This window comes from Lipomyces oligophaga (assembly GCF_038497815.1).
Source record: "Lipomyces oligophaga strain CBS 7107 unplaced genomic scaffold V1516scaffold_6, whole genome shotgun sequence".
NCBI classification, from domain to species: domain Eukaryota; kingdom Fungi; phylum Ascomycota; class Lipomycetes; order Lipomycetales; family Lipomycetaceae; genus Lipomyces; species [Lipomyces] oligophaga.
This window is the reverse complement of record NW_027117790.1, coordinates 204,485-223,475: the sequence shown is the minus strand read 5'-3', so window position 1 is coordinate 223,475 and position 18,991 is coordinate 204,485. Positions and strand designations below refer to the sequence as shown.

The following is an 18,991-nucleotide window of genomic DNA, read 5'->3' as shown; positions in this document are numbered from 1 at the left end:
ATCAAAGATTTGCCGGAATAATATGTGTATATACAATTAATGAAATGCATCATTGGCTACTGATAATTTGACAAAACCTTCTGATATTGGCAATTTGATCAAGTGTAGGCTGGAGACTATCATGGTTTGAAAATGAAAAATCATAGAATAATATGGTATAATATTGTACTGTATATTGCAGTGTGGTATTTTTTCATGTTCTCATATCGTAAAATATCATGTCATATCGTGTCAAACAATATAACTGATAGGACATCAAAGTCTGAAATCTACTCTTAGTACCCCACACTCTCTATTATAGTATCACGATTATATTCAGGATGTCTTTTTGCTAGACTTTACCAGTGTTCCGCAATCTCCGCAAGCTTTATAAACACGACTAGCCCCAAGTGTACTTTGTAATCTCTCGAGTATTTTGAAATACTTAAAATTGCTGAAGGAAATTTTTATCTCCCCATCAATAATCTTGATGTGTTTACTACTCCTTACCGAATACGGACTATGTGAAAAGCGCTACTTGTACCGTAAGCACCGTACCAGTCCCTCGCTGCTGACATTTGAGGTGGTTTGATTGGCCGACAGGAACCCGATGTCAAACTTGAATTTGAAATTATCAGTCAAAAGCGCGAACTAATTTGTGTTTTAGCCGAGAAATTGAGCAGATTTTGTGGTAAGCGCAGACCTTTATTTGTGCAGTTGAGAAATCTTTATTTAGTGTGACTGCTCACAGCTTTTCGGCGTACTCACCTGTAGTCAAAATGGTTGGAGGTGGTCCTATTCCGATCGGAGGAGTAAGTTAATTTTCGTCCTGGATTCTATGATTCGCTCATTACTTATTTTTCCGCAGAAATATTCCCTAAGATCGACCGGCGTCTGGGAAAAAATTCGTAAATTGCTTGCCTTGGTATGTGCAGCTTGTATTTGTTTATGCAGGGCCTGTCCGCCGTACCTTCCCGTTCTTGCTTTAGAATTATCAAACTGACGATCGCAGGTTCCTAATCGCTCGACTGGCAATCCTATTGTTCCTCTTTACCGAGTTCCAGCTCCCGGATCGCAGCCTGTCGCATCATCTTATACTGATCCCAGCACACTCCCGGCAGCAGACATCGCCGACAACTGGTATTATAAACGTGATGTTCGTCGTGCATATCCTAGGACATCAAGTTTTGGTCAGGCTGATATTGCAGGTCTGATTACATTTGGTTCTGTAGCAAAGCCATTGGTGCCCAAGAGTGAGGAAGCAGTTACCTCATTGGCAAAAATTCAGGACGGTTCGAACAACCTATCTGCCGTACTTGCCGCTATGCCGGCTGCAAAAGTACATTCTGGAATCCTCTCGTCCGAAGGTCTGCCGCCATTTCCTGCACGGTTGACGGACAAGGCCTCATGGAAAATCATTTCAGAAGAGGAAGGCGGAATCTACTCTGACAAGTATCCTGTCCGTACATTCCAATAGACAATCTTAGACATCCTGAAATGCATTTTGATATTTCATAGGCGTTTGACGTTCTAAAATTCTTTAATAATTCTAAATAAGATATTGGTCCCGATTTTTTTAGTAATTTTATTTTCGCAGGCTTCAATTGTCGCACCTCTTGAGAGATTTTGCAGATTAGGTTGTATGTATCTCCCATCATATATCGTAGATTTCGCTCGTGAAGTCCTTTTACTTCATATTGTGACTCAAACTATGCCAATCTGGCACAAATACGTCAAAGCAGAATGACTAGCGAGCTTCATGAACCTTTTCTGCGACTCACCCTTTGTAAAAGTCTAGCTCAGCCGGATTTTGCGGATCATAACTGGTCACTCGACCTAGATCATCTCGGCAAGACCGTCCAGATTATTAAGGTATGCTTCTCTGTGTGCGGATGCGTTGAACTGAATTCAGCTTGGTTTCGGATGCTGACTTGCCAAAGTTTATCTCTTATGAATCTGCGCCCCCTAATGCCTTTATCGAGTCAATAGTGTCGGATTCAAAGCACTACGTTTATGCTGTATTCTCTCATCAGGCTGTCGACGAGTTTGAAAGGTATCATCATTGTACCATCTCTGGCCAGCCATTCTAATGTTGTTTGAATTTTAGACTGTGGCATCGGAGGCTTACTCAGAAAACAGTCGGCTGCTTGATTACGATTCTCAGTGCTAAATTGCATATCGTCCGAGAACTTGTCGAACAGCCTGGCAGCATTTCCCGCACTCTTAACGCACCGCCCAATTTTACGCCTAACGATCTTGCAAACTTTAACAGGCTTTCAATTGCCCCAGTCCTGTTCATTACTGAAATATCATACATTGGTGCGGATGGCTGCGCTATCATTGGCCGCCCTGAACCGCTCTACGGAGACTCCTTTTTTAGGAAACTTATCACTTTGATAATAGAATATAAGTATGAAACATGGCCAATAAGTTAATGTCAAGAAATCTAACCTGTCAGATTAAAGTTTTCTATCGAGCTGCCTACTTTCACAGCTCTACAGACCGTGGAGACACCACAGCTTCGTGCCTCCCTACTATCACCTGCGATTGCATCTACTTCGCCATTAGAGTTCACCCAGAATCAGGCAACAAACAGTATTTCCACGAATTCTCTTTCGTTTCCCGTGTCGCAAGTTTATACTGGACATCGCATTGACGATTCAGGTAAATCTCTGGAATCTGGTTCTGTTAGAGGGTCTGATCTTGACTTCAAGACTAGATCAGAAGACGAAACACCAGATTCTAGAGTTGAACAGTACGGTGTCTTGGTAGAAGATCATATTTTATACGTCGAAGCCAATCCCATGACGAGATCAGAATTCTTCCGAATAGATTTGCACCCAGACGACTGCACTCCACTTCCTGGCCAATTGTCTCTATTCTCAAGTGATAAGACTGACATCTCGTTAGTCTCTCATGTCAGCGTGACACAAGATTCAGAAGTTCATGACGACTCACTTTCTCAACCTTTACTTCTGTTACCACGAAGTAAGAAAAGTGGTTCCGCTGAATTAGCTGAACGAGATGAATTGACGCAGAATTCTAATCTCGCTGAATTCGTTGAAGTAACTACTAAACTTGATGACTCTAAGACAGGTGAAGCAGTAAATCAAATCCTACCGACTGCATTACCTGAACCAATAAGATTGCCGTTGACTGCACAAATGTGTGAGATCATATTGTCCGATGATAGCTTTGTTGAAGATTCCCAAATATCTGCGACGCAATCACCTCCATCGGACGGTCCTGTTCAGCCTCCTTTGACATCGTGTTCTGCTTCTAATTGTCCTGTCAAAGCTTCATCCTCTCCAATCCCGTTAACTGCCGATTCCCTCTTACAGGTATCTCCAATTGGAGTAACCTGTGGCTCAGATCCTGTTATTCTACCCCATGCCGTTTCACCTTCTACTATTCCAGCTACTACTATGCCAGCTACTTCTACTCCAGCTACTGCGTCTGTACTTTCCGCCTCAGTTTTTATTGACCGGGGTCTCCCTAACTCAGATTCGTGTCCCAAATTTTTTCCTCCTCCCTTTCATATTGTTCAGGCTTCTCCTTCTCCAGTTTCTTCAGCTCCCGCTTCTCCTCTTCCTAACTATTTTCTTCCCGTTTCTTCTCCTCCTGTCTCTTTACATGCTGATCTGCCCTTACACACTCTGGACTCTTTACCTGATCAGCCAAAGCTGCCTGACGGAAATCCAAAAGCGCTGGATACATCGACCAAACCAAAATTGGAAAGCCAACTTCCTGCCGCTCAAGCTCAGCTTTTGAAATTGCTTGCAGCGACCACTTCTGATACGAGATCAAAACAATCCTTGAATAGGAAGAGGTCATATACAACTATTGGACGTTCAAAATTGAAGAGAAAATTTTAGAAGTCGCCCAGTACACGTGCATTATACAATCTATCATAGTTTGCTGAACTGCAATGATTGAATCATAATGAAAAATTATTTATTTATTAATCAAGCAAAAGGGATAGTTAACACCAAATAAATAATAGATCTCGGGCAGTTCAGACAAAACAAAATCTTAAGGATACTAACTAGACCATTACAAATAACCAAAACAAATATATCAGAATTAGGCATCGGTAGCCCTACTTATTTCTCGAAGACATGCATTTAAGCTTCGCGGAATGCTCTGGTTTTCATACTGCTTCTCGAAGAATAGCAGTTGTAACACAATCTTTCCTATTGGATACGGGCTTGTAACCGAGTTTTTCACTCCACCACTCATTGTCCATTCGCTATAGCAAGGTACTTCAAGGATTTTCGCACTCATGCGAATTTCGTTTTCCAGCTGTCCAAATGAAATATACGAACGCGCCAGCGAACCGTCTGGTCCAAGCATGCTTTGTAAAACGCTGCTTTTCTTTGTCCTTTGAATAGAAACGCTCGGAGTCAATGTTGAAATGGGAGGAGGTTCGACCTGGATTATCCGCTTTTTCTGGGCGCTGAAAAGTCCATGAAGCCGGAATTTGCTTTGTTTCTTAATAGGTGAAGGAGTAGCGCTTACGGTAGGTTTCAAAATAGCCTTTGGTAAAGGTGCGGGAGGCTCCACAATTCTGGCTTTGACGGTGAGAATAAATTCCAAATCTTGGCCGACAACTAGTTCAAATTCTTGATAGATCGGGGCATTACTAGTGAGATTCATATTAGTTGTCGTTACACAATGAATTCCGTTATCAAGTGTGATCGTAAAAAATGCTTTATCGCCTGTTGTGCATTAGCGCTACGATGCCGAATTATCAGATAGCTCAATTAACTCACCATTTTCCTCAACCGGAATCTTCAAGTCCTTAAGTGCAAGAACCTTTACAAACAAGCGGCCACGATCCGAAGGATCGGTATTCGAGGAATTTTGTGTCTGTGCTGACGAAGTGAGCTGAGGATCTTGCAATGATTCTTGTATTGACCTGGGATGTGTATGCTGGCTTGCCACATCAGACATTTTCGTTCCAATTGACCCAGCAGAATCAGCAATAGCGTCTTGTTCGTCAACAATCATACTCTTGACTTTCACTACTCTAGGTTCAGTCTTAGGCGAAGAAAATCCAGACTGAGAATGGAACTTAGAGAAATCCGTTACAGGCAGAGGAGGGAGCTCTCCCTTCTTCTGGTCACTTTCTATTATTTTGTTGGCCGTTCGCGATGTGCCATTAGGACCCAGAAAATCAGATACCGCACGAGCGCGCACTATTTTTGTATTTTGACGAAGGAGATATCCACGCTACTCATGTTAGCAATATGGCTTTTATCAGTAGAAAGATCCATAAACATACATTCTGCATTTGCACAACTCGATCAAAATCTTGATCTAGATCCAAAGACAAATCACCCAAGTCAAGATCAAGCAGCATCGTGCCCCGAGAGCCAGAGGGTAAGTTCTCAATCTCGGGAATGTCAAGGAACTTAAGTTCCTCTTGGTCGTTGCTGGCATTCTTATGATTAGTGGTAAGTTCTGCGACTTCGGAAGGCAGAAGACTTGGTCTAGTTCTAGCTCCAGAGGCCGACTTTACGGTCTGGATAGGTGACGGGATCTCAGCGTCGCTTTGGGCTCGAACACGAGTATAAGCGCTAATATTAGACTTTGACCAGTCTCGTTTAAGAAATGATTCTGAGTTCAAATAGTCATCAAAACCGAGACTGGGATTTTCTTGAAGACAAAGTTCCAGGAACGAATTTGTGGACGGGCTTAGAGGCATAGTTGCCGACGTAGTGATCAGGTCCTGGTTGATAAGAGAAGAGTGAGAAGAGTGAAAAGACTTCTCGTCTAGACTTTGATCGTCATCAGCGGCCTCAATTATGTCAAGCATTGCAGGTTCTATGTCTTCGCTCTTGGAAGATCCTGAGTCGGAGAAATCAAGATGTATATCTTCGTCAGCAGATATGTAATTGTGCTCAGTGATATCGATCAAATCTATTTTTGTTAAATCCGCCTTTTCCGCAAAAAGATTAATATTATTTTCAGGCTGTGCGCCAGAAGATTTGACAACGATGTTCGATTGCGATTGAGTAATATCACCTGCATCCGAGCCAAATTCATCGTAGCCTTCAACAATATCCATAACGTCAAACTCGGAACCAGAGCTCAAAACAGATTCACCCCGTTTCAACTGCCCAGTTAAATCCTGTTCTGGGGATTCTTCTGTCTGTTTGATGACTGGAGTTGACTTTGGGGGCAGAGCGGGAAGTGGACGAGCGCCTCTCAAACTGCCACCGCGGGAAAGTCGAGCCGGCATACGAGGGACTGAAGTCTCCTCTCGTTCATCGACTTTATCTTCAATGTTTGCAGGCTGCATTGTCCAATCATTGTCCTCATCATCTGTTGTTGGAGATATTGAGCTTGTGGGTGAATCAAGAGCTGGCTCAAACTCATGTATTTCAGGAGGAGCCATCTCGAAAGTGACTTTTTTTGATCTTATTGAACCTATGGAAGACATCAAAGAAGACCGTTTTTCTATTTGCACAGATTTCAAAGAAAGAGATTCAGCAGCTTTCGATTTGTTCATGTCTGTGAACTTTGTCCTTCGAGGAGGCAAAGGAGGCGGAGAGATTCCAGTAGTGGTAGGAGAAGAAGTAGTAGTAGCAATAACAGAAGATGCACTAGAGTGACTATCACTAGATTGCAAAAAAATGCTGTTGCGTACGCGACCACTGATGATGGGACTGTCATCTTTTGAAGGGGAAAGGTCAAGATTCTGTCGCTGTTCGCGTTCCCTGTCCTGCCAGAAAGATCGAACAGGGGAGGCAGAACGAGCAGAATCATTATTGCTATCAGAGTCGACAGAAGCTATTGTCACTGCATTTTTGGCACTCAAGACCTTATCAAGGGGGAACTTCATGGCCACCATGCCTATGTTTTCTTGATCTGCCTGGCTTGCATTGAGGTTCTGTAAGGCTTGCTTATGCTCTGCGGTCGAAGGAGAGTTTCTTCTGGAGTCAATCGACTTAACCTCGGACAAAGGATTTGAAATTTTGCGTGCAAGTGTGCTTTTGGCAGATTTTGCAGCCAGCACGTCGCTGCCACCATTGTCAATTGTACCTTCCGAATCAGCAACGTCAGCCATGATGGAGTTGAGGTAGAATTGACTGCTGGAGGAAAGTTGAGGTTTTGCTAGTGATTTCAATTTGAAAGGGAGAGCAAAGAAAGCATAGAAGAAATATAAAGCGACGAAAAAAAAGGCTCTATATCGGCTAACAATAGACGAAATCGGACGTTTGTTTACTTTACGCGATAGGACCTTCAGACCATTTGTTTACTTTCTAATTTGCGTTGCCACGACGACGGTTGAGATTCACGTGACAAATCCCAGCTGCTAATAATGATTCCCAAAGAAGTAAATTAGAACAGAATTTTGAACAGAATTTTGGAACAGAAGAAAATGGGATAGAGATTAGAGATCGTCGACGAGCGAGAAAAATATCATATGGTTTCGTCGAGGAAAAAGAAGGAGCGGAGGAAGGACTTTACCGTAAGCTACATTTTGCTTTGAGTTTCTGGTGCTTGTACTAATTTTGGCGCGTAAGAAAGCAAAACTGAAAGTGGGGAAAATAAAACCGAGATCCACTTCTCACACTGAATTGGGCTTTCGAGCAAAATGTAAGCTAATCGAGAGTTTTTGAAGTAACTTTAGTTAACTGGGGTAGCTGTTGATATCCGGACACAATCTATCTCTAAAACATTTACTGCGAGGGAGACGTTTAATCATTTTCTGTCTCTCACAGCCCACAGCTCATCCTCCACTCGGAAAGGTTGGTTTTGACATCGGAAAATCCAACAAGCAAGAGATATTAATTATTTATAGAGGCCATACAATATTTGCAATCTCACCTGTCTTCGCTGGATAACATAGATGCCTCAGTGTTTAACAGTATAGCACCTCTAATTTTGGATTCATCTGCCCAAGTGCGCGCCTCGTTGCTCTCGTTGTTCAGATCTATTCCTGATGAAGCTATATTTCCTCATGTGCACATGATCTCTATATTCATCCGATCGAGTCTGACCCATATAGACAGTAGTATTCGAACCGATGCTGCTAAGTTTTTAAATCAGTTTCTGAGAGCGAAGGATCAGCGGATACCAATGCAACTCGTTACTAGAAGCTGGACAGACCTGCTTGATTGTTATAGTTGTCTGTTTCAGTGGGACGTGGCATCATCGGATAAACAGCTACCACTTAAGTCCCGGCCAGGACTTGTGTTGACTTCTTTAGACAGAATGGTTGACCATTTGGATTCATTGTGTCAGTTTCTTACGCTTGGGCTGTCGTCTAGACAAGAGACTGACAGCAATATTTTATTCCACTTGGACACTGTGAAACATTTACCTTCTACGAGTTCAACATCGCCATTTGTACGACTGGGTCTGAATTCTATTGCTGCATCCGCTGTAGTCGAAGATTTAGAAGTGCGATATGACATACTAAAGCCGATGCTTGGCAGTCTGTCCAGAATGCTTTGTTCTGGTCGTAAGGAGGGCGGAGAGGTTGGACGACTATGCAAGACATTGCAAGAATTTTTGGCTTCTTTTGAGAACGCTGAGAGGTAGTGTAATAAAATTTAATTAATATCTCAAAGATCAGCTTATTTTAAGATCAATGCTCCAAGCTCAAAAAAATTATAACCCTGACTATAGACTACCATTTGTTAAAACTCTGCACGTGATAAGCTGTAGAAAAACTTCGATGTAAAAGCAAAACAGGGATAAATTAGTTAAGGTAATGTCGACAGAAGTCCAAGATTTGCCAAAGGAAAAAGTACAGACATGAGTTTGCCAATTTTATTCGATACGTTGCTGCGTGAGCGAACTGCTGCATTGCTTCAGTCGGCGGCCGATTACGGACGATATGCTCGCCATCTATCATCGAGGCTTCATAAACTTCGACGAGTGCTGAAAGTTCGACGTCGAGTCACAGCAAAGATTAGCGGGAAAATGGAGGTATTGCAAACAAGTTCGACTAAATACAAGGTTTTCATTCCAACTGCATCTGAGCTTGTTGCCGATAAGCGATTTGTTGGTCTGCTGTTATTGAGTGCTGAGCGAGCTTGGGCTCAGGCAATGGAGACTAAGGCCACGATGGAAAACAACTCTGGGGCTGCACCAGCCAAAAAGAGACATGTGCTGTCCAAATTTGAAAAGGCCAGGAAAAGTGCGTCAACTTTGGTTGCTCTTTTTGATGATGCTTCGTGTGTGTCTTTGTTTACCGATGCCGAAAAGCTACAAGTTGTTTCCTACACTGCGCTGTTAGCTGCCAGTGGTGCCATTGAGACCCGAAAATATTCCAAGGCGGCCGGCGAGTTATCCGTTGCATACATGGGTCTTCAGGGACTGATTTTAAATTTGTCGGCTGTCGAAAGTTTCTCGGCCTACTCTGACGACGCTTCAGATATTGCGGATCTTTATCGAGATTTGCTAGTGAGCACTGTCGAGCCAGCACTCAAATTCGCAACAAGCCAAATTGACCCTTCTACACGGTCCGAAGCGCTTGTGACTATTGCTACGAAGTATGTAGGCCCTGATCATATTGTTCGCATATTAGTTGGAGAAGTTGTACCGGACGACGGCAAGGCCCAGGAACTATTGACTGGCAAGAGCGACAAGACTGACGCGCTCGAGTCGATCCACACGATCTCCTGGAGATCTCACATGGCCGAAATTTCGAGTTCTTCGATTGCAGCCTCGATTGTGAGTGCAAGGACTGCAGATGAGGCATTGTTCCGTACTATCTTTGACTCGAATCTCAATTTTATGGCATATACCAAGGATCTGGCAAACTTATTTGATCCGGCACTGATCGCATGGCAAGACGTTGTCGACGCTGTTCACGAGGAAATCACAGAGTTGGCGTCAAATGCATCGGACGAGGAAGAGCAGGCTAAGGTCCAGCAATTGTACATTGTATCTACCTACGCCAACTACAATTTGATCGCGCGCAGAATCGCGCGTGACGACGTGTTAGCCGCTTCACTTAAGACAAATGCACGGAAAGTGATTATGATGAACAAGTCAGGAAAGCAAGGTGTATCCAAATTAAAAGCCTTGTCGGGCATCTACAGCTCAATTTTGCAGTCGATAGAGCAGATCACCGAGCTTCCTGGTGTCGCGGCAGATGAAGCATTATATAATGGGTTGGGGTCATTGCAAAAGTATTATCAAGCGTACAAAAACGGTGTAGATGGATCTGCGAAGGAAAATGGTATTCACGATTGGGATGCTGCAAAAGAGATGATCAACAAGGTAGATGAGAAGGCACTCGGATTGGGCGGCGAGACCGAACATGACAATACGGCAAGGTTGTTATTCAAGGTCGATGTCTCAGAGGCAAGGAAATATATTGAGAGTGGATATGCAGCAGCGAAGGAGAGCGAGATAGAGAATGAAAAACTTGAAAGGCAAGTTAAATATGCTAGTGCACATAAGGGCACTGCACCATTTGTCGCCGAGAACCTTGGAGTTGTGCCAGAGTTTATGGAACTCGACCGGCTGGTAGATTTGGACAACATTGGAACAAAGCTATTTGCAGTTCCGGCTAAACCAGTGTTTTTTGACACCGCGTTTAATTTCATTGGATATGAAAACGAATTAGCGGTGCTTGAGCTAGCGGCGGCCTCAGTGCCTGCTGAGCCAGCTATGACAACTCTCTTGGCCCCCAGTACTGGTAATTCGGCTGTGAATAATTCCGATGAGTTCACCAAGACAACGGAACCTGAGATAAAGCGAGGATGGTTTTGGAGAAGATAAGAGAAGTGGAGATATTACGTATTAGTTAAAATGGCTTTGCGCATGTGACTTTGTAGAACAGATATTTCAAATGACACTAGTTGTAGCCTGGGAGGTACCATAACCAGGAATACTATTAACCAACTGAAGCTCGCTAAAATGAGTCTACGAACAGGACTCTTAAGATTAAAACGTGATCCGCGCGTGAAGTTGTACTATCGTGTTGCCGGAGTGAACAGCAGCGACGCGAAGACAATTGTACTTTCAAACTCGCTTTCATCAGCTTGCGATGTGCTTTGGAAGGAGTTTGAGGATTTCTTTGGTAGCAAATATCGACTCATACTCTACGATCAGCGATTCCATGGAAACTCCCCGTTGATAGAAAAGGACAGTGTGTTTGATTACTATGGCCGAGGTTTGCGGTTCGAACAATACGCAGACGATGTAGTCGAACTGCTTGACCATCTCGGAGTAGCAAGAGCTGCGGCCTTGGTCGGACTTAGTATGGGAGCTACGACGGCAGTGATCGCGATGGGTCGGCATGGTGATCGATTCGACCGCATCATTGCTGCTGGTAGTGGACTCAAAAGTGACGAGGTTGGTGCAAAAGTATTTGAGGAGCGAGTTAAATTTGTGGAAATGAACGGCATGTCCGCTCTAGCACCTTTGACCATGGCACGTTGGTTTCCGGGAGAGAGTGGAGCGTCGTTTCTGGTGGATAACCCTGGTCGTGCAAGCGAGCTTACAGAGATGCTTAACGAGGCACATGCTGAAGGACTGGTCTCTGCAGTACGAGCATTACAGCATTACGATCTGACCACTTCTCTGGAGTGTATTCGCCGGCGTGAAGTCGGTCACAAAGTGCTTCTTATTGCAGGCTCCGAGGACGGACCTTTGCCTGTAGTAAATTCCAAAATGAGTGAATTAGGAGGAACAGGGCTCGCGATTATCAAAGGTAGTGGGCATTTGGTTAATATCCAGCGATCGACGGAGTTTAACCGAGCTGTAGACGAGTTTTTGGCATCAGATTCTAAGCTGACATAACTACAACTGATTAGCTGGACTGACCTGGCAAGCTCTGACTTAGAGGGTTCTGAAGTCTTGGCAGCGTGAGTCTAGCAGAAAACTAGTCGTCTGAACTTCTTGAATTGACATCGTGACATGACACAGAACTCGGTACTGCATTGCACGTCCCGCTCGTCCACATACTTGCTACTTTCCCCCTATCTTTGTCGCTGTTAACGGCATTCTGCTGTTTGTAGTCATCAAAATACAATTCATTTTCGCTCTAATCTGGCCAGGTCCTGCTTGTTTTGGACGATCCACCCTGTATTGTCTGCAGAATGAAGCCACCGCGTCCTCACGGACCCGACACGTGTTTGGCGAGAACCGAAGTAATTGGACTGAAAGCATTTTTCGACAATTGCTGTTCGTGACTGCATGGTAGTTTTGCTCTTTCTCTTTTTCCAGTCTTCGTAATCCCGTCCGGATCAGCGTTTATTTCCGATTTATTGGCATGTAAACAAGCCCAGACGCGTAGATCCAGTCGAGACCTTGCGAATGGCTGGCGAAATCATATAAAGCAAATGTCTTCGGACTGGTGTAAAAAGTACCGTCTGATACAAACACTACAGATAACTGCAATACTTACTACTCTATCAATATGAAGTTTTCAAGCAAGTTTGTTGCCGCTACAGTCGCGTCGCTTGTATACGTCGCGTCCCCGGTCTCGGCCGCTATCCATAAGGTCATGGAATGCGGAGACAAGTCGTACACTTACAACTCGATGGTCGGCTGGGGCATGGTTCCTGGAGCAGCTGTTGACAAGTATGGTGATACAATTTCGTTCGGCTCGTCAATGTCGATCGAGCGTCCGTCCATTAAGCGTACGCTATCTGCTTCCGGTAGCTACATTTACACGGCAACTGTGTACAATTTGCCTGACCGTGGATGGAACACAAACGGAACGACGAATTTTGCTCCGCGTATATACGCATATAATATCACGTTCGAACCGCTTCCTAATGGATCTGTGGCGCCTAATTTGAATTGGACGCTTGTTGACACTATTCTATTGACTGACCCATTTGGAAACACCTTGACTGGGTTCGACAGTGACACTACTCTCTCATTTGAAGGCTTCCCCGTGCTTCCAGCTGCAACTTTCGAGTCCAATGGCTGGTCTGACACTGCTGGCGGACAGAATTCGTCTGTTCGCGTTTGTCTCGACGCAGAGACTCTGAACGTTATTGACGGATCTATCAAGAATGGGTTTTGGATCACGGATGAGTATGGCCCTTATCTCTACAAGTTCAATAGATATGGTATGCTTGTTTCTGCAATTCGCCCTCCTGAGGCGTTTATTCCGTACCGTAACGGTGAAGTCTCGTTTTCTGCTGATTCGCCTCGTCTGAATTCAGGAGAGGATGATGATGTTGATCCTGCTGATCCCGACTCCGGGCGTGCTAATAACCAGGGCTTCGAGGGCGCCTCTCTTTCTCCTTCTGGGAATTACATTTTCTCGCTTCTCCAGTCCGCAACCATCCAAGATGGTGGTAGTAAGAAGACTACTAATCGATATACACGCCTGCTGAAGCATGCTGTTGGCTCTCACACTCTTGCTGGCGAGTGGGTTGTGCCCCTTCCCCAATACACAGATCCCGACCAAAAGAAGAATCCTCGTACAGCTGCTCAGTCGGAGATCTACGCTCTTTCAGAGGAGCAGTTTCTGATCATTGCTCGCGATTCCAATCACGGCCACGGCCAGTCTGATTCAACTTCTATTTACCGCAACATAGATGTGTTTGATATCACCAATGCGACTGATATCTCAGGTATCTCGGAATACAACGTTGAGGGCGGAGCTGTTGCGCCTTCTGGAGTTCTGGACGATGCTATTACGCCTGCTACTTATTGTACTTTCCTGAATGTGAATCTGAATAGCCAGCTCAAGAAGTTTGGACCCCACGCGGGTCTTCACAACGGTGGGAATCAGGACTCAACATTGTTGAACGAAAAATGGGAGGGATTGACAATGATTCCGGCAGATGGCAAAGATGGGTCTGATGGTATTTTCTATGCAATTGTAGTAACCGACGACGACTTTATGACCCAATGGGGTCATGTCAACTATGGTCGGATAACTTATAAGGACACGTCCGGATATGACCTAATCAATATGGGTCTTGTTTACCAGATAACCTTGCCGACGTCGCTGAAGCCATTTGGAATTTATCAGGCTGGCAATTAGTAACAATATATATTTCATATAGTAGGTTGTATTGCGCTGGTAGTGAATAGAGTGATTTTAGTCCAAATTAATAGAATTGTAAATTAGCAGTAATAGAGCGCTGAGCTCACTGGGACTATTTCATATCGCTTAATTTACTATACTAAAATTTAATTTGTCTACGAACCATCATGATATCGCCCAAAAAAGTGCTCATCTGTGGAGGAACAGGTTTTTTAGGTAATTAGATTTCAATCTGATTTTTCGGATTGCTTACAAGTCAGGGAAGAGAATTTGCGAACAGGCGGTTGCCCGCGGGTGGTTAGTGACGTCCTTGAGGTAACATTGGTTGAAATGAGTATCTTTTTATACGTGAGATTGATAATATGTAGTCGTTCGGGTCGGTCAGCGTTCAGAAGCATTCCGCCATGGGCCGAAAAAGTGGACTTCCAGGCGCAGGATTTGATCAGCATTTCTGCACAAGATCTACGTGCACTTGTGAACGAAGCCGACGCGGTAGTTTATTCTCTCGGAATTCTTCTCGAATCGCGCTATTACAAAACATTCATCGCAAGTCCAGATCCTATCGAAGGTGTCAAAAATATATTCAATAAATGGAATCAGAATCCGCTAAAATACCCGGTGCAAGACGACCTGACCTATGCGACCATGAACCGGGACCTAGCCATTAAACTTGCCACAGAGACCGCGGCCGCGGCAGCAGAGACGAACACTACAAAACCATTTGTTTATATTTCTGCTGCTACAGGTGATTTACCGTTCGTTCTATCCGGCTATTTCGAAAGCAAGGCACAGGCAGAGTCTGCGATCAGTAAATTTGCTTCCTTGCGGACTATTTTCCTCCGTCCTGGAATTATGTTTGATCCGGAAAAATCAATGACAATGAATATGGCTTTTGGGCTACGTGCTCTGCTGTCATTTAATTCCATGCTTGGCGGAAACTTGCCTTTACTATCAAGCTCGTATATCAATCCACTATCTACACTGACGGTATCGGCAGCAGCTGTAGAGGCTATAGACGACCCGAGTATATCCGGACCGGTCGAAATTGCGAAGTTGAAAGATTTGGCGATGAAAGGCTCAGCCGTGATATAGTTTACGTTGCTATTATAATATATTTGTAATGCGATCACAAGGCCGTTCCTCGTTCAAACGAGTCGCGGATTTCCTTCGTATATTTGTCGTAATACCGTGCCACTTTGGCATTAAATTTCTTGTTTTTATCGTTGACTATAGCGTTAAATGACTAAAACTTTGTGCGAACTGTGCAAACAGGTACTTACTGGCCATGATGTCGTCACCGTCATCTTTCGATTTTCTTGAATTCCGCATTCGCTGTTGATCACTAGAGAGGTCAGATTGTGAAAATTTTGATCGAGATTTGTACATGCCTTTTGTTGATACTGTCGACAAGCCTATCAACTGCTTCTTTCGGAGGTTTGTTGTCTGCGAAATCAAGTCTATGCGCTCGATTAAACTGCGTCTCGTCTTCAGAAAGAACGAGTTTTCCTTGATGTTCGATAATCCGAGCATCGTTAGACTTTTCCAAGCGATCTGTCTTCTGTTTCAAATACGCTTGCTTGTCTGGGTCGAGTTCACGTAGTTCTCGCTGATAGACGCGATTGGCTGCTTTCGCGTAGTCTGCCTTCGTCAGAACGAGAAAGCCATGAAATCAATCAGTCCAAGCTCACCTGAAAATACAGAATCTCTCTTTGCTTGCTTCTTACGCTCGATACGCTCGTCCCACTTCTCAGACTCCTCAATCGTCCAGTCCCATGCTCGTTTTCGCTCAAAATCCTGGCCTGACTCCATAGCGTCAAGCTTCTCAAGCTCAAGCTCAGCATCAGCTCGTTTCCGCTCCGTTCTTGCCACCACTGCATGGTTTGTTTGTTGCCGCCGATGCTCAGCAAATAATTCTTCTTTGTTTCGGGATGTTGATTCAGTCTATATTTTTATTGGTTAACTTTCGGTTTACGCAAGGACTGAGTTACTCACCAATCTTGCTTTTAGTTCTCTGAACTTCGACTGTCTTGTATGTTTTGTCTGTTCTTCATCTGCGGTTACGGCTGTACTGTTAGAGCCGGCATTCACCTCTTCCTTCTCCATATTGTAGCTAAAAATATCAGTGGTATTGCGAATATTATCTTTCTATTTCGCTTATATCCACCAACAACCGAAGCATGATGAAAGTGTTACTTGATTGAATTGGGAGTTTCATATTAGCACATCGACCTTTCGCATTGTTGACACCGAATACTCTCGACTTCAATGGCTGGATTCACAAAAAAACCGTTCAACAAAGCATCGAGTAAGCCAGCTATCGATTCCGACAAGCTTTCGTTTAGTCTCGCTGGCTTTAATGGGTCAGGTCGGGGGGTGAATCCAGAAACTGCGGCCAAAGTAAAGATCTCTTTTGCGAAGGACAGTGGCCGACCTGGAAAAAAATTTGCCACTAAACAAACAAAACGACTTGTGCGTTCAAATTCGCCCAAGAATCTAATCACCGGATTTGATAGTGTAAAAGGATCTATTTTAAGAGACGCCGAGATCGAAGCCGGTCCTCTAGTGATACCTGCAGTCCCTAATAGGAACTGGATAGAGGAATCGAAGCGGAAAAGAGCATTATATAAACCTGTTGGACATCAGATTGATGCCGAGCGAGAACAACAGGCAGATGAACAGGAAGCTTTTGCGAATAAATCCAGGAGTTATGGTTTGACAATTCGCAGACCAGGCCAGATACAGCGACTAGAAACACAGCAGAAGCAGAAGCAAGAAGACCCGAACCAGGATCAACAAGCAATAACTAAAACAAAACGGGAGCAGCCACAAACGATAGAAGAAAAAAGGATTGAAGCGATAATCTCAGAACTCAACGTGGATCGGCCGGCCTCTAATCTAGTCGTTCCTATCACTGGGCCGTCATCGCTTACAATATCAGACAGACACAATCAAATGTCAGAAGAGGATGCATATAAAATCGACTTCGAGTCAAGACCGGATCAGCCTTCGCTCGAAGACTACGAACAGGTCTCTGTGGAAGATTTCGGGTTTGCATTATTACGAGGCATGGGTTGGAAAGGTTAATCCTAGTGATATTTAATGTAAAACGTCTATGTGACGCATACACCACATTAATCTTCGACTAAAGTAAACTATTTATTGCAGGTTGATTCGAAAATCATGCACTCAGGAAAGACTTGTACACGATGTTATCCGTCTCGTCGACAAACGGATACCCCAGATCCTCAAGAAAATTTTTCAACTCCCCGCATTCTCCTGGAGACACAGATATCGCCGCCAAAACCTGCGCCATATCTGATCCATGGTTTCTATAATGAAATAACGTAATATTCCAACCGATCTGAAGGCCATCAAGAAACTTTTTCAGCGCTCCAGGCCGTTCGGGGAAAATAAATCTAAAGATGCGTTCATTGTCCACTTTTGCGCGACCACCCACTAAATAGCGTGCATGGCTCTTCGCAAGCTCATTATCGCTGATATCGACACCTTTCATGCCGATATCTGCCAATTCCTGTAAGATCTCCGGCACTTCCACTTCACGGTTGACAACCGTGAACGACAAATAGATGTAAGCATCCGGTCCACCCGAAAACCGATAAGAAAACTCTGTGATAGCACGGGGAAATAGTACGTTCTGTAACTTAAGAAATGATCCTGGACACTCTGGAATTGTCACCATCAAAAATACTTCTTTGCCTTCGCCTAGCTGAGCACGTTCGGCGACGAATCGAAGTCGGTCAAAATTCATATTTGCACCCGAAAGCACCGCACAGTAGGCACCTGCAGATTCTTTTTCAACAGGGTGATTTACAATCCAGCGTTTCAAGCCGGCGACTGAAAGTGCACCTGCTGGCTCCACAATTGATCGCGTATCTTCGAAGACATCTTTGATGGCGGCACAAATCTCATCCGTATCGACTCGAACGACTTCGTCGACATATTGCATACACAATCTGAACGTCTCTTCACCGGGAAGTTTTACTGCTGCACCATCGGCAAATAAACCGACTTCGCTTAACTGGATCCTTTTCTTACGTTCTAGAGACTGGTACATGGCGTCAGCATCGAACGTCTCGACTCCAATTATCTTGACATGAGGAGCGATACGTTTGATGTACGCACCAATACCCGCTATGAGACCGCCTCCACCCACACAGGCAAACACAACTTTTAAATTCTGTGCATCTATCTGTCGCAACAATTCCACGCCGATCGTGCCTTGACCTGCAATGACATACGGATCGTCAAATGGCGGGATGTTGGTCAAGCCATGGATCTTCTCTAGGCGAGCGCACTCCGCCTTGGCCGCGTCGAAGTCCTCACCGAATAGTACAACTTTCGAACCTAATCGGCTAACATTTGAATGTTTGATAGCCGGTGTTGCAACCGGCATCACAATTGTCGCAGGAATACCCAAATGCTTAGCCGAAAAGGCTACGCCCTGAGCATGATTTCCAGCCGAGCAAGCAATGACTCCTTTCCACCGATCCTCGGGGGGAAGCTGTGCAATTTTGTTGTACGCTCCTCGAAGTTTGAAACTAAAAACCGGCTGCAGATCTTCTCTCTTGAGAAAAACAGATACACCTGTCTTTGCGCTCAAGTTCACACTCGAGGTCACCGCAGTTTCTTTTACTACCTCATATACACGCGAGGTCAGTATGAGCCGAATATAGTCAGGTGTTCCATCTGGCAATAAAAACGATTCGGGAACTGTCTCATATGTTAATGGAGTCGTGCTCGAGCTGGCACTAGTTTCTGTCAATGACTGATATTTTGGAAGTGCTTGCTGTAGCACATCTCTTCGTTTCTGGTCGTCCAACTTCGCTTCTGGCATTATCACTGTATCCAATTACACAATTTTTGTAAAAATATTAAAGAAATCTCGAATGCAACCACTTGTACTATATCGAGAAATCTAATACTTGGTAACAAAAATCCACGCCGATTACGGCCTCGAGTGGGTTTACAAAATATCTGCGCAATGGCTGTTAGGTTACGTATAATTGAGTTTAG

General features: G+C 44.3%; 12 protein-coding genes across 12 annotated transcripts; 9 read left to right on the top strand and 3 right to left on the bottom strand.

Moving 5' to 3' along the window:
* Nucleotides 1–544: 544 nt before the first annotated feature.
* On the top strand, nucleotides 545–1,562 carry V1516DRAFT_678079 (uncharacterized protein). The gene is made up of 3 exons (XM_066922699.1): nucleotides 545–791; nucleotides 848–904; nucleotides 992–1,562. The coding sequence occupies exons 1-3, from the start codon at nucleotides 759–761 to the stop codon at nucleotides 1,454–1,456; spliced, it is 555 nt and encodes a 184-aa protein (XP_066776054.1). The 5' UTR covers nucleotides 545–758; the 3' UTR covers nucleotides 1,457–1,562.
* Nucleotides 1,379–2,638, top strand: V1516DRAFT_452911 (uncharacterized protein). The gene is made up of 4 exons (XM_066919065.1): nucleotides 1,379–1,851; nucleotides 1,920–2,032; nucleotides 2,087–2,389; nucleotides 2,445–2,638. Exons 1-4 carry the CDS (start codon nucleotides 1,723–1,725, stop codon nucleotides 2,545–2,547), a joined length of 648 nt encoding a protein of 215 aa, XP_066776053.1. The 5' UTR covers nucleotides 1,379–1,722; the 3' UTR covers nucleotides 2,548–2,638.
* Nucleotides 2,405–4,283, top strand: V1516DRAFT_454635 (uncharacterized protein). Its single transcript, XM_066919066.1, has one exon. It carries the CDS (start codon nucleotides 2,784–2,786, stop codon nucleotides 3,852–3,854), a length of 1,071 nt encoding a protein of 356 aa, XP_066776052.1. The 5' UTR covers nucleotides 2,405–2,783; the 3' UTR covers nucleotides 3,855–4,283.
* V1516DRAFT_678070 (uncharacterized protein) lies at nucleotides 3,917–7,413 on the bottom strand. The gene is made up of 3 exons (XM_066922698.1): nucleotides 5,264–7,413; nucleotides 4,752–5,211; nucleotides 3,917–4,697 (listed from the first exon to the last, which is right to left on the bottom strand). Exons 1-3 carry the CDS (start codon nucleotides 7,049–7,051, stop codon nucleotides 4,063–4,065), a joined length of 2,883 nt encoding a protein of 960 aa, XP_066776051.1. The 5' UTR covers nucleotides 7,052–7,413; the 3' UTR covers nucleotides 3,917–4,062.
* On the top strand, nucleotides 7,347–8,583 carry V1516DRAFT_692142 (uncharacterized protein). The gene is made up of 4 exons (XM_066923871.1): nucleotides 7,347–7,456; nucleotides 7,512–7,584; nucleotides 7,632–7,736; nucleotides 7,790–8,583. The coding sequence occupies exons 1-4, from the start codon at nucleotides 7,412–7,414 to the stop codon at nucleotides 8,530–8,532; spliced, it is 966 nt and encodes a 321-aa protein (XP_066776050.1). The 5' UTR covers nucleotides 7,347–7,411; the 3' UTR covers nucleotides 8,533–8,583.
* A 107-nt stretch (nucleotides 8,584–8,690) lies between these two features.
* Nucleotides 8,691–10,854, top strand: V1516DRAFT_678067 (uncharacterized protein). The gene has a single exon (XM_066922697.1). It carries the CDS (start codon nucleotides 8,749–8,751, stop codon nucleotides 10,723–10,725), a length of 1,977 nt encoding a protein of 658 aa, XP_066776049.1. The 5' UTR covers nucleotides 8,691–8,748; the 3' UTR covers nucleotides 10,726–10,854.
* A 9-nt stretch (nucleotides 10,855–10,863) lies between these two features.
* Nucleotides 10,864–11,748, top strand: V1516DRAFT_686569 (Alpha/Beta hydrolase protein; the record flags this gene model as incomplete). Its single annotated transcript, XM_066923668.1, has 1 exon — nucleotides 10,864–11,748. The coding sequence occupies one exon, from the start codon at nucleotides 10,864–10,866 to the stop codon at nucleotides 11,746–11,748; it is 885 nt and encodes a 294-aa protein (XP_066776048.1).
* A 619-nt stretch (nucleotides 11,749–12,367) lies between these two features.
* V1516DRAFT_686568 (esterase-like activity of phytase-domain-containing protein) lies at nucleotides 12,368–13,954 on the top strand (the record flags this gene model as incomplete). Its single annotated transcript, XM_066923667.1, has 1 exon — nucleotides 12,368–13,954. One exon carries the CDS (start codon nucleotides 12,368–12,370, stop codon nucleotides 13,952–13,954), a length of 1,587 nt encoding a protein of 528 aa, XP_066776047.1.
* An 85-nt stretch (nucleotides 13,955–14,039) lies between these two features.
* V1516DRAFT_452805 (uncharacterized protein) lies at nucleotides 14,040–15,117 on the top strand. The gene is made up of 3 exons (XM_066919064.1): nucleotides 14,040–14,173; nucleotides 14,218–14,272; nucleotides 14,326–15,117. The coding sequence occupies exons 1-3, from the start codon at nucleotides 14,125–14,127 to the stop codon at nucleotides 15,047–15,049; spliced, it is 828 nt and encodes a 275-aa protein (XP_066776046.1). The 5' UTR covers nucleotides 14,040–14,124; the 3' UTR covers nucleotides 15,050–15,117.
* On the bottom strand, nucleotides 15,056–16,060 carry V1516DRAFT_703611 (SYF2 splicing factor-domain-containing protein; the record flags this gene model as incomplete). The annotated part of the gene is made up of 5 exons (XM_066924140.1): nucleotides 15,056–15,184; nucleotides 15,238–15,299; nucleotides 15,346–15,595; nucleotides 15,646–15,898; nucleotides 15,950–16,060. 5 exons carry the CDS (start codon nucleotides 16,058–16,060, stop codon nucleotides 15,084–15,086), a joined length of 777 nt encoding a protein of 258 aa, XP_066776045.1. The 3' UTR covers nucleotides 15,056–15,083.
* V1516DRAFT_678057 (uncharacterized protein) lies at nucleotides 16,018–17,092 on the top strand. Its single transcript, XM_066922696.1, has one exon. It carries the CDS (start codon nucleotides 16,223–16,225, stop codon nucleotides 17,039–17,041), a length of 819 nt encoding a protein of 272 aa, XP_066776044.1. The 5' UTR covers nucleotides 16,018–16,222; the 3' UTR covers nucleotides 17,042–17,092.
* Nucleotides 17,029–18,958, bottom strand: V1516DRAFT_678056 (tryptophan synthase beta subunit-like PLP-dependent enzyme). The gene has a single exon (XM_066922695.1). The coding sequence runs from the start codon at nucleotides 18,810–18,812 to the stop codon at nucleotides 17,136–17,138; it is 1,677 nt and encodes a 558-aa protein (XP_066776043.1). The 5' UTR covers nucleotides 18,813–18,958; the 3' UTR covers nucleotides 17,029–17,135.
* Nucleotides 18,959–18,991: the final 33 nt, after the last annotated feature.

Excerpts from the sequence above, each read along its gene's own strand:
- V1516DRAFT_678079 (XM_066922699.1), top strand. The coding sequence starts at position 759 with ATGGTTGGAGGTGGTCCTATTCCGATCGGAGGA. Across the intron at positions 792-847 it reads GTCCTATTCCGATCGGAGGA|AAATATTCCCTAAGATCGAC; the intron begins GTAAGTTAATTT and ends ATTTTTCCGCAG. Across the intron at positions 905-991 it reads TTCGTAAATTGCTTGCCTTG|GTTCCTAATCGCTCGACTGG; the intron begins GTATGTGCAGCT and ends TGACGATCGCAG.
- V1516DRAFT_452911 (XM_066919065.1), top strand. The coding sequence starts at position 1,723 with ATGACTAGCGAGCTTCATGAACCTTTTCTGCGACTCACCCTTTGTAAA. Across the intron at positions 2,033-2,086 it reads GCTGTCGACGAGTTTGAAAG|ACTGTGGCATCGGAGGCTTA; the intron begins GTATCATCATTG and ends TTTGAATTTTAG. Across the intron at positions 2,390-2,444 it reads ACTTTGATAATAGAATATAA|TTTTCTATCGAGCTGCCTAC; the intron begins GTATGAAACATG and ends GTCAGATTAAAG.
- V1516DRAFT_454635 (XM_066919066.1), top strand. The coding sequence starts at position 2,784 with ATGACGAGATCAGAATTCTTCCGAATAGATTTGCACCCAGACGACTGC.
- V1516DRAFT_678070 (XM_066922698.1), bottom strand. The coding sequence starts at position 7,051 with ATGGCTGACGTTGCTGATTCGGAAGGTACAATTGACAATGGTGGCAGC. Across the intron at positions 5,212-5,263 it reads GAGTTGTGCAAATGCAGAAT|CGTGGATATCTCCTTCGTCA; the intron begins GTATGTTTATGG and ends TAACATGAGTAG. Across the intron at positions 4,698-4,751 it reads GATTCCGGTTGAGGAAAATG|GCGATAAAGCATTTTTTACG; the intron begins GTGAGTTAATTG and ends AATGCACAACAG.
- V1516DRAFT_692142 (XM_066923871.1), top strand. The coding sequence starts at position 7,412 with ATGGTTTCGTCGAGGAAAAAGAAGGAGCGGAGGAAGGACTTTACC. Across the intron at positions 7,457-7,511 it reads AGCGGAGGAAGGACTTTACC|AAAGCAAAACTGAAAGTGGG; the intron begins GTAAGCTACATT and ends TTGGCGCGTAAG. Across the intron at positions 7,737-7,789 it reads CTCATCCTCCACTCGGAAAG|AGGCCATACAATATTTGCAA; the intron begins GTTGGTTTTGAC and ends AATTATTTATAG.
- V1516DRAFT_678067 (XM_066922697.1), top strand. The coding sequence starts at position 8,749 with ATGAGTTTGCCAATTTTATTCGATACGTTGCTGCGTGAGCGAACTGCT.
- V1516DRAFT_452805 (XM_066919064.1), top strand. The coding sequence starts at position 14,125 with ATGATATCGCCCAAAAAAGTGCTCATCTGTGGAGGAACAGGTTTTTTA. Across the intron at positions 14,174-14,217 it reads TGGAGGAACAGGTTTTTTAG|GGAAGAGAATTTGCGAACAG; the intron begins GTAATTAGATTT and ends CTTACAAGTCAG. Across the intron at positions 14,273-14,325 it reads TGGTTAGTGACGTCCTTGAG|TCGTTCGGGTCGGTCAGCGT; the intron begins GTAACATTGGTT and ends GATAATATGTAG.
- V1516DRAFT_678057 (XM_066922696.1), top strand. The coding sequence starts at position 16,223 with ATGGCTGGATTCACAAAAAAACCGTTCAACAAAGCATCGAGTAAGCCA.
- V1516DRAFT_678056 (XM_066922695.1), bottom strand. The coding sequence starts at position 18,812 with ATGCCAGAAGCGAAGTTGGACGACCAGAAACGAAGAGATGTGCTACAG.